Source organism: Camelina sativa, chromosome 9 (genome assembly GCF_000633955.1).
Source record: "Camelina sativa cultivar DH55 chromosome 9, Cs, whole genome shotgun sequence".
Classification (NCBI taxonomy): domain Eukaryota; kingdom Viridiplantae; phylum Streptophyta; class Magnoliopsida; order Brassicales; family Brassicaceae; genus Camelina; species Camelina sativa.
In genome coordinates this window covers 25955628-25968024 of record NC_025693.1, presented here as the reverse complement: position 1 = coordinate 25968024, position 12397 = coordinate 25955628, and the positions used below count along the sequence as shown (strand labels likewise).

Below are 12397 nucleotides of genomic sequence, written 5' to 3'. Positions count from 1 at the left end.
TTATACTACAGCTTATGTTGGGTCTTAATCGTAGTATGAAATTCGAGCTCTTGAGGAAATATTATGATCTTGTTTTTGGTTTCCTCTATTTACATTAATACAAACTTAGAAAAAAATTGAGGAATTCTAGTAAACATCATTCGGTTGTAGTATACATAACTACATACATATTTGATATTTATATAATGACATAAACTTTTAACAAATAGTACAACGCTGTACTGTAGTATCAATGTCTAAATTGCTACGCGGGTGTTGGCTTGTAGTATGAATAATTATCATAGCTATGTCTATAGGACCCCTTATTAAATGGTATTTTTGGATACATCTATAGACATTAATAGTTGCCTACACAACTTGATGACTTTTACTATCATTATTGCCATCGTTATACTTCGATCCATTTGAAGATATGTATAAAACATTCATATTTCTCGAGTGCATTATATGTATGTTATGTACTACTAGTTTATAAATAACGGATTTTCTATAACAAAAGATGGTGTGTTATTCAACAAAGAAAAACAAAAAAAAAAAGCTAACAAATATCCAATTTTTTTGATAATTTGATTCTTTTTTTTTATTGAAAATTCAAAACTATTTTGAAGTGTTATATCATTAACTAAAAACAAACATCCAACAAAAACTACAGCCATTCATATATGAATCTGTTGAAAGAAAAATCGTGATAGAGATGCGTCGAGGTTCATGGTTGCCCCATTTGCTAGATATTCACTTATCTTCTTTTAACAATACAAGTACAACTTCCTACGATTTATGAGAAAATAATCAAATCGGGATTTATCATTATTTTGCAATGCAATCCTATAGTGTTTTAGATTATACAACTAACACCAATAGTAATTTGAAAACAAAATTCTGATTCTAAGCTCAAAAAATGTATTATAAAGAAAACACTATCGATGTTATACTTTCAAAATGCATATACTTTTATTTTATAATTTTTTGCATATAGCCCACCTTCCAAAAACAGAACATAGGTTACCATCCACAGTTTTTGATAACCGATAGTTAGCAAGTTGTTAATGGAGGATACTCAACTAACTAATTCTGAAAGGACAGCTAATTAAGCTTCAGATTTGATTAAGCAAAAACTTGATTTTGATATATTTTTAATCATTTTATTATTGTTTATTCCCTTGTCAACACCTCTTCCCCATTGACTTTTTTCTTACATCATCCCTTGAAAAAACATTATTTAAATATATATATATATATATATATATATATATATTATTCCTGTGACTAATACACAATTGGTCAGAGACTAATTCTCATTCGATAGACAATGCATTATGCCGGCCTAATAAGTTTGATTAATAATATATTATAAAACTATATTACCGTGACTTAGAGCATCTCCGAGAGATACTCTATCTCCTCAAATTTGAAGTTTTATATCTTCCAAGAGATATTTCAATACTTTATAATTTGGAGTTTTGAACAGTGACACTCCATATTTGAAGTATTACTGTTCAAAACTTCAAATTTGAAGTTTCATTTTTTTTTTGTATTTCAATCCTTAGATTTATGTATCTCATAAATAATCTCATAAATTATATTTTTTTAATCATTTTAGTCCTAAAATTTTGTCGGTTCAAAGTATTTCACATATATTCTTATAAATTTAATTGTTACATATAAAATTAATTAAATATGTTTTAAATAAAATTAAATTATTAATATTAAAAAAAATTAATGTATGTTTTAGAGTTATAAAATATTATATGTTTTTTGTATTATAAAGTTATAAAATATTATATGTTTTAATGTCTTATATATTATAAAAAATTAAAATTAACATTTTAATGTATGTTTTACTGTTATTTATAAAAGTTTTATAATTTTAAAGTAATTATGAATAATATAAAGACTATAATGTAAAATACTTATTTCAAAAATTTCATATATAAAGTATACTCTTGGAGAAAAAAAGCCTCATACTTCATTTTTGAAGTTTGCATATTTCATTTTTAAAGTATCTCTTGGAGATGTCCTTAGGATAGGTGAATTAATAAATGTATTTGCGATTTGCCAACTGGATTACATACTATAAATTTTGCTACAGAACCAACCTTTTGAATTTAATGAAAATGTTGAGACACAACAACTAGACTTTACGCCATTAATAACACAGATCTCATTTATGAACCTGCGAACAAATCTTGTCAGTAGTTTATTGGTTTCTGCCTTTCTGGAGGTGTACTAAAACTAAGCCGTGCCCGTGGTAGCTAACAACACCCAAAATAACTAAAACAAAACTCTTATCCTAAAATTTGTCTTTTAGTATCCCTTTTATCAGAAAAATAGTCTTAATAGTGAATTAGCAATAGTCTCTGTTCAGGATTTAATTGTGTTCTGAAATTGATTTATCTTTTGATCCTAGCTCAAATGATGTCTTAAACTTCATTATAGGAGATAGTCTCAAAATCATGACGTTGAAAAACTCGGCAATAGATAATACACTAATATATTTCCGTAAATAAAAATTATGGGCTAAAAATCCAAAAAAAAAATGGTTACCATTTTAGTCATGTCAAACATGTCCTATATAAATTATCAATCGTTAGTTTAAACTTGGTTAGAAGAGAGTGAGTGTGCACTAGACCAACTAGGACATCTCTGACTCTAAGCGAGGAGTACCCATATACGTGTACGTATATAATTCATGGAAATAGTGAGCGAGGGCCATTGAGTTTGAAAAGTATTGAAAATATTTATCTTCTACTAAAATTAAAGCCAAATATTAAAAAGATGATATGCTAATGATACACCTATATTATATATTAAAATACGTATAATGCCTAACTGTACCTTTTCGACGAAACAGAACAGAGTGATCCGAGTGAGAGACGACACATTAATACTTTTCAACAATACATTGTGTTGTTATCATTATAGAATGTATCGAATTTAAGTCTATTATAATATAGAGTTTCTAGAAAAAAACAATTGGGTAGAAAAGTTTAGTTTTGATACGCCATATTTTATAGTAGTCAAATGAGATGTTTAGTTAACTTAGTCTAATTACATATGTTTATAATATATAAAAAGTTAATTAGTCGTACTGGAGGGCAAATGAGAGCTAGAGATCCAATTTACTTTCTAGTTTCTACTCATGTAATTTCTCATTCTCAACATAATCAATCGAACTTAGATAAGCCTGTCTGCCCCAATATCCATCACTCAATTAGTTTATGTCAAAGCAATTCATTTAGGACTCGTCTGAACGTAATCTATTTGAACTAGGTAGGTCTATTTAGGGAGTATACATCTCGGTAATAGCTGATAAGGACCTATCTATATATGTCGTTTTGAATTTTTGGTATGCAAAACTACTATTCAAAATACAGTATCTTCGGCAAAATAGAAAAATAGATCATAAAATTTGGATATCAAATCTGATATACGACCCCTAATTCAATTCACTACATCACTCTGTTTAAACTTTTACTAAATCAGTAAAAAAAGAAAAGGAAGGTTTGAACTTTGAACGGATATTTTCTAGATTCTTTTATTAGTCTAAATTTCGGTCCAAAAAGTTATCCGATTATAGAAATCATTGAATGATCCTAATTCCTAAGTAAGTATTGGATTACAGCAAGATTCTATATTCCATTCTCATTGAGAGATGAAATGACATCATGATCACTACATCATCGAGCTTACGTCAGGAAGCTCCACAAGCAAAAAAATAATAAGGGGGTGGATAAGTTCAAGTTCCATCTCATTTCCTCGCACATCTATCTCTATCTTCCTTCTCATTTCCTCACATCTTCCTCCCTCTCTCTCTCTCCAAAAAAAAAAATAAAAATCAAAGAAACCCAACAAAAAAACAAACGCATCATTACAAATCTTTTTTTCCACCTTATATTTACACACACTTCTCTTCTTTCCCTTTAATCATACAAACAACACCAAGAGAGAAAGAAAGAAAAAAAACCACCAAAAACTTCCTAAAAATAAACAAATGGATACTACTAACAAAGCAATAAAGCTTAAAGTTATGAACCACCAACTCGTTGAAGGCCATGAGTTAGCCACTAAGCTTCAGCAACTCCTCTCTCAACCCGGGTTGGGTCAGGGTTCAGCGGAGGATTTAGCGGCTAAAATCTTAGAGACTTTTAACAAGGCTATCTCCATTCTTGATTCCATCGAACACCTCTCCTCCTCCTCCTCCTCCTCTCTTGCCGCCGTTGAGGGCTCTCAAAATGCTTCATGCGACAACGACGGCAAGTTTGAAGATTCCGGAGATAGTCGGAAAAGATTGGGACCCGTTAAGGGTAAAAGAGGATGCTACAAAAGAAAGTAAGTTTCACATTTCTTATCTCAAAACTCGAAAGATCATCTAGCTAGGATTTTAATACTCCGTTTTGGTTAGTCACAAACAAACAAAACATTTAGATTTGGTTGCAACTTACAAGAATAATCATAGTAGATAAAGGGCCATATGACTAATAAATTTTCAATAATATTATGAGCAGGAAGAGATCCGAGACGTGGACTACACAGTCGCCTATACTTGAGGACACATTTTTTTGGAGGAAATATGGACAGAAGGAGATTCTTAATGCCAAATTCCCAAGGTCCTTTTTACCCCTATGTACATAGTTGTGTATATTATATTATGTGACATGTTGCCGGGTATTATTATTATACATGGACCGCAATTATATCTACCATCAATGTGGTCTGAGCTTATAATTGGTTGTGGCATATAATAAATTTTGGCCTAAATTATTTTTTCTTTAATTTATGTTTTGCAGAAGTTACTTTAGGTGCACACACAAGTACACTCAAGGGTGCAAGGCAACAAAGCAAGTCCAGAAGGTGGAGCTCGAACCAGGGATGTTCAGCATCACATACATGGGAAGCCACACGTGCAACACCAACGCAGCAATACCCAAGGTCAACGCTTGTGATAATCATCATGATGAGATCACCATGGATATGGAAGAGCACAAGAGTCCTAGTTTGACGACCTCGATGAAGGAGGAAGAAGAGAATCATCGTCATCATGGTTCGTCCACGGGGAATAACTTGGTGTGGCCTGAAATAGTGTTCGAAGAGGATCATCATCATCATCATCATCATCAGGCCATTTACGTTAGTGGGGACACTAGTACATCTATCAATGTTTTGGGTTCTCAGGAGCTCATGATGTTTGGAGATGGCGGCGATTTCGAGTTCAGCGACAATGAGCACTACGCTATCTTCAATTCATGTTCGAATCTATCTTGAGTTTACACTACTATAGACTAAGGCCATGAGTTAATCATTAGGCTTGTAGAATGGAAAACGCATATATATTTTGTCCTCGTCTCCAATGAGTGTCTCTGTACTGTACATATAGTATTATAAATAACAATCCTTCTCTTTTGCAATACGGTGGGTTAGACGTTAGCCGCTACTATTTGTAGCAACATTCCCCTCTACTATTATCTTTTTTTTTTGTCAATCTCCCCTCTACTATTATCTTTTTGTCAACATTCCCTATATTTCCCCTCTAATTAATGCATCAATAACAAATATCCTCTCCGTTTTTTCAAAAATATTATTTTGACATTTGAAGAAAATTTTAAAATACACTTCATCCCTTTTCAATAAAAATTAATAATAACTGAAATCTAATAAAAAGTTGTTTCGGACTAAAATTAAATTAAAATAATAATTAAAACCATATATGAAAATATTAAATGATATTTTTGTGAAACAAAAAAAGAAAACTCTAAAATAATATTTATTTTGTAAAACGGAGAAAATAAATAATCGTAGCAACATTATTGTCTACTGATGAGTGATGACTACATAAATTCCAGCCACTCTATTTGTAGCAACATTCCCCTCTATTACTATATCAGTATATCTTTGTAAACATTCCCAAGCCCTAAGTTCTAATTTATGCAGTAATAACAAATTATTTGATCGTTATGATATACATACATAATTACAAGTATACTAGAATAAGACCCATGCTCTTGAAATACATTTTATTTATAATGTAATTTTTATATAAAATATAATTTATATGATTGTTTTTAAAAGTTTTTTTGGATAAGACATTATACAATAAAATCATATGCTAAATATGATGGCTTGAAAAAAAAAACATATTTTGTAAGTTTTATATTGTTAATGATTCTAGATAAGTACCCATGCTATAACACAAGTTAAATTTTATTTTATACAAAATTTTGTATATTTTATATTTTAAAATAAAATTTTAATATGTTGTATTAGTTTATATATGTGAAGTTATTTTAACAATGTATATTCCACATCATGACTTGAATGTCATTATAAGACAGAATTTTGTAAATTTGGTTTTTAAAAAGCGAGTTATTATATTGAGTAATTTAATATATTGTTACTTTTTGTTTTAATATACTTGGTTTTTTGAAATTTTTTCATATTATAGTGATATATTCTTGACATTGCTATAACAACTCATTTAGAGTGTTTATAGTTTCTAACTTTTATATCAAGTTTTAATATTTTAAAAATATTTTAAAATAAATTATTTAACATTTATTATATAAAATCATAAAATCATAAAATTCAACAAAAAAATATGAAATTGAATTTAAATATTCAAATTTTGACCTACTCAGTAAAAATTTTAATTCAATAGATATTATTTGTAAAGAATAATCTTACTAAAGCTTAAATATTTTATAGATTGAACAATTTATATTTGTTTTTAAAAATTCAACTTATGGTATATCCAGAAATAAAACTATTTTTTAATTATAATAAATAATATGATAATTTATTTGTTTCACAAAATAGACTCATATATAAAAATGAGAGGTGAAGTATAATGATAATTAACAAATTAATATGTTAATTTAGATATCAAAAGATTTTAATATGGATGAATTATTTAATAAAAGAAATTAATATGGTAAGTTAGATGATATCAAATTATTCTTTAGAATATTTTCATTAAGATTTTCAGAAAATTAAAGTTGCACTCATTATTTAACTTGTAATCAATTAATCTATCTATTAATATATAACCTATTTGTAACCAACTTATTAAAATTATATAGTCTACAAAACAATGTTATGTACTTCCGTTTTATTATAAAAGGGATACATATAACAACTAGGGTTTAGGATTTTTTGTTTACAAGTATTATTGCTAAATAGTCAGGAAAATAAGAGAAAAATGCATATAGGACTGTTCACTGCCTTTTACGCGAGGGTTTAAACATCTCTCAAGTAGCGACTACATGTGTACAAAATACAACTCGACGAATTGGTCCTTTTCTATTCTTTGTTTTGCTATATCTTTTGTATTATCGGGTGGGTAATAATATAAAAGGAAACATTACATTAAAAAGTGTCCCTATTATTTAGGGATAAGTGTCGTGTTCTCTTAATAAAATGACAAAAAAAATATTGGACAAAGGGACAAAAAGCGGACGAGACACAAGACATGAGACAAGTGACACAGAAAGAAATGAAACACTCCCTTTGGTTTTTGATTCACTGCTTGCAACACAACAAAAGAAAAACCCCAACAAGCTTCTCAGCACATTCTGAAACTTGTGATTTTTCTAGTATATACGATAGAATGAAAGTATATATTTACTGTAAGGACTTGTTGGGGGAAAAAAACCAACGTTTATTACACGGAACTACACTGGATTTTTATGATGAAAACTTTGTATCTAGCTAGTTTCTTGAAACTCTTTGATATGCTCATCATTATGCTTTAAAAGTATCATGCTCATTGCTCAGCATATACAAAGATGCAACGAATTTCGACATATACTATATACATACCTTTAAACTATATGAAATCTTTTCATGAAAAATAAAAGACTTCAGAAGTTATATTTCCATTGCAAATAGTCTCATATACAGATATACTTATATTTTGCTTTATTCATAATCATTGTCACTAATCTTCGTAGCAAATATTTCGTAAAGTAATTGAACGTTTTGTGAATCTGATCAAAACTACTGTAAATTATGATGATATTTTTGATATAATAATTTATTTCTAAAACTAAGACGCAAATATACCTCAAGTCTTATCATGACACCACTTGAAAGGTTTTTTTATATATGGATTTCTACTTTCATCCTATGTTTAAACATTATTTGAAAGATCTAATGATAAAAAAACATATAAACCTTAACTAAACAAAAATAAACTCATAGAGTAACATTTTTAAAACTTAGAATCTTAAAAAGCTTAATTAACTAGGATCGGAGGACATTTCGTATCTCTGCGAAGGAGAGTTCCACGTGTCGCCATCACCATCATCTCCAGGAACGAGGCAATGATGGTTAAAGTAGGGTTCACCCAATAATGGAACAACGGAGTCCATGTTTCTAATCATAGCTTCGGCCAAGTTAACGACGGCGGGTACGTTTGCGGTTGTTGTGGTGGTATGTGCTGATGAGATCGGGAAAGTGGTGAATAAATGGCACGTGTGTGTACTACGGTAAGTGACACGGAACGTATAAGGATCTTCATCGAGCCGTTGCACTTGCTTCTTCGCCGGACACTTGTATAATTTCTGGTGGGTGCACCTATAGTACGCCCTACAAATTTTGGTGTTTATTATTAAAAGTTGTAACTCCGAGTAAACTAATTAGGACATAAAATTTTTTTGATTAATTAATCCAACTGAAACAGTAACATTTTTTAATACAACTTAAACAAAATTTAATTAGGTTAAATAAAAAAATTTAAAAGACTAATTATTGTTTCTGTTCAATATATACCATATGACCATCTCCATCCTTAATACGTTCTCCGGTTTCTATTAGTTGTCGTTATAGAATTTTTCACACAAATTAAGAAAATTGATAAATGTTCTATTATACCCTTGTTTGACTACTAAATTCTAAATGATCTAATTTTTTATTCATTTAGTAAAGGACAAATGAGATAATTTTCTACTAAAAATCACATTGAAAAGTGGTAGGATGGATTTTGGGTTGAGGGTGAGATTCCCAATACTCCCGGGTTCGAATCCCCACGGCTGCAAACACCTTAAGTGGCCACTGCAGAAAAATTTAACATTGGACTATGCGGTCTTCAGGAACCACTCTTGCCGCCTTCGGGATGCACACCAAGCCTTCGGGCTAGTGGGCTACTCAGAGTCCACTGGGATTTGGATACCTGGATTATAAAAAAAAAAAGTGAAAACAACAACTAAACTGAAACAAAAAAATTAAAATAATGTCTTGATTCTAAGGACATCTAATTACTAAAATAATGTTACTTTTTTACATATTAGTATTTTTTTAGTTATTAGAAGATTCTCCCCATTGTATTAAGGATGGAAATGCACTAAAATGTTTATGTTTTTCTAAAACGAAAACCTAATCGAATCGTATACAAAAGATCTCAGTGCGTTCATCAAATCCAAAACAATTATTTTTTTGGTCCAATAACAAATATCATGCGATGAATCCAAATAGTAACACAACAACGATATAAATACAAACTACTTGAGTATATGTCCAAATAGAATTCTATTTCCGTTACAAAATTTATATATATATATATATATATATAAATATATATCTAAAGCAATTAATTTAATTGGCTACTTTTACAAATGGTGACAGCATATATATATAATAAAATAAAATGATGTGCAATTTTTTTCGTAGGTTATAAATTATCATAACGACCCCATGTCTCTGGCCTCTGGATCAAATTAATGATACAAAGATAAACTCAAGATGCTTTATAAAACCAATTTGTAATGTTAACGGTCTTTCAATGAAACCATTTTCAAAACAAGAACTGGTAGTATTAAATTAAGGGCCATAAACGAATGTACAACTACGTAAGCAATAAACCATCATTAGTATTGATTAATTAGTGTAATTTACCGAGGAAATGTAGAACAGAGAATTCCCTTCTGACCATATTTACGCCAAGTGTAATTGTCGTCCGGCGGGAACATCCATCCTCCCCTACGCATTAATAACAATTAACACATATATACAAATAACAATTTACACATGCGTACAGACATTAATAAATGTTTGTATTAGTTTATTCTCGATGCCTTGGCCTCGATGTATCAAGACCCTCCACTGTCGTCTGCATCATAGGGCACCTTAACAAGTGGTCCTGCGTCAAAGCCGGTTCTGTCTGCATCATCATATCCATCATTCGAACCGGTTCATGTTGAGGCAAAGAGTTCCTCCACGCTAGTAGGATTGTAAGCCGCTCGTTTGCGTCTCCGAATAAAGTGGAGATCAAGCCGAGAGAATTAGATAAATCTGATTCTGGCGGCTCTTGTGATGATAAGCTAAACTCAAGCTCCTTAACCAGATTGATTCCGTTGAAGATCATTGTCATTATCTCCTCCATCGTTCGATTATGCGCCTTTTTATATATATATTTATTTTATTCACACTACAAACATATGTAATACTTCTTTTTACCTTCGTGATCTCTGATCTGTTTTGTGTGTAGATATGAGACATCTCTACACTTGTATATATACACATACAACTATATCATAACACGTAAAGAAAGGTTGGATCTTATGTTGATTCCCTTTTGAAAAAAATCAAAGATTGTGAAATATTTCAGAATGCGACGTGCGTAATACAATCTCCAATCATATAATTACCTTCGTCTTTAATCTCTTTTTGTGTGTGTGTGTGTGTGTGTGTGTGTTGACATATTGGCAAAATCATGAATTAATTAAACTAAAACTTTACTCCATAACAAACACGTTGGTAATATTTATTTCTAGATACATTAATGGATGTGACAAAAAGAAGATAAGGACTATGCTCTCTTTTTGGTTAATAAAGGTGTGAGAGTATGTTTTAAATCGTTAGATCGTCTATCGTCCGACAAATTAACTTAACTTTTTGGGAGGGTAATTGTTTTGACAAACACGATAGGAGAAAGAAGCAGTCACATTGACTAAGTCATGGTCTTCTTTTCAATATTTATATACATAGGTGTTGGTGTTGGGTTTCGACGATCATAAGGCCCACCAAATAAGCCCATTAGGGCGTACGCGCAGGCCAGGAAAAGAGGCCCAGTAAGGGCCCATGGAGGAAAACCCGAGCAGGAGGATGAAGTCAACCTGGAGAAGAAATCGGGATTGGGGAGCCGAGATTGCAGCGAGACGTTCAGGAAGGGTTTCGAGGAATTTTAGTTTAAATAGCAGATGAATGTGAAGGACACAACACATGTAATCAAGCTCAGAGCGAATCAATAGAAAAAGTGAATACAAAAGTCCAGTTCGTTGTTTTTCATAGTTCTAAGTCGATTTGTACCGAAAGTCTGCCCAGATCTCATTTTACAAACTTATTCTTCTAATTGTTGTTTCTAGCCCCAACAACTTGGCGCCGCCTGTGGGGACTTAGGTCTTTCTATTCTCAAAAATCGACTGCTTTGAACTCCAGCGAAATGGATCCATCCACCGCTAACACAATCATCTCAGAGACTGCTCCACCAGCGGCAGTCCACGGATCCACCTCCATCAGTGCACCTTCCCAGGGTGCACCCGCGTCAGCCCAGTCCGATAACGAGGTTACAGATCTAGTCAGACCCGGGACAGGCTCATCACTTGACGACAGTCAAGCACCGAACCAAAGTATTTTGGGAGGTTCGGGTCTCACTCATCACAGACCCGCCCAAACTCAGAATCTCGGTAGTACAAACCCAGGGGTTACCGTCGGGGTTGTTCCCACGGCCCCCGCGATCTTGACAGGAAACAGGAATCAGTCCCGAGTATGGACTCGTTCAGAGAATAACGGAACGAACCGACCCGGACAGCACCATGCGCCGGTGGTCTCCTCCAGGCCCCCCGTCAGCAACGATCTGTCCGAGATTCACGGAATGCTCGCCGTTCTGATCGATAAGACCCAAAGTCAAGATGCGACAAATCGGGCCCTCATGAACAGAATCGAGCGGCATGAACAAGAGCTCGCTTCTCGCGCAAATCTCGGACCCTACCCGGATTCCGCGTACTCTTCGGGAACAGCTTTAACCAATCCCACAGAAAGAGCGCTTCCCCGGACTCGTATCGACTTTGAGGCGGTCCACGTTACCCCACCCGGGATCAGAACGTTACCCGTTTTCGCGCCGTCAGAGAGCAACGAAGCTCCAAGCTCGTCAGTCTTAAATAGTAACGCGAGCTCGCGACGTGACGAGCATCCCCCATCCGGGGACGTCGGGTCAGCAGGGCAGGTCCTCCGCACCTCGGGGGCTCTGGAGGGCTCCTCGGTGAGACTGGATCCAGTCCCGACAGGAGAACTCAGAAATGGGGCGTCACGAGGAATAACGACCGAGGATCTCGGTCTTCCCGGACCTCCGAGTAGCGGCGCATTCAGCGCGCAGTTCCTAACCGAGTACATGAATAAGGCAAGCGCC

At 33.0% G+C, this 12397-nt stretch overlaps 2 protein-coding genes across 2 annotated transcripts; one reads left to right on the top strand and one right to left on the bottom strand.

Moving 5' to 3' along the window:
* Positions 3828 to 5405, top strand: LOC104712301 (probable WRKY transcription factor 70). Its single transcript, XM_010429157.1, has 3 exons — positions 3828 to 4329; positions 4506 to 4607; positions 4788 to 5405. The coding sequence occupies exons 1-3, from the start codon at positions 3992 to 3994 to the stop codon at positions 5260 to 5262; spliced, it is 915 nt and encodes a 304-aa protein (XP_010427459.1). The 5' UTR covers positions 3828 to 3991; the 3' UTR covers positions 5263 to 5405.
* On the bottom strand, positions 8232 to 10372 carry LOC104715713 (WRKY transcription factor 55-like). Its single transcript, XM_019230056.1, has 3 exons — positions 10065 to 10372; positions 9886 to 9969; positions 8232 to 8580 (listed from the first exon to the last, which is right to left on the bottom strand). The coding sequence occupies exons 1-3, from the start codon at positions 10370 to 10372 to the stop codon at positions 8232 to 8234; spliced, it is 741 nt and encodes a 246-aa protein (XP_019085601.1).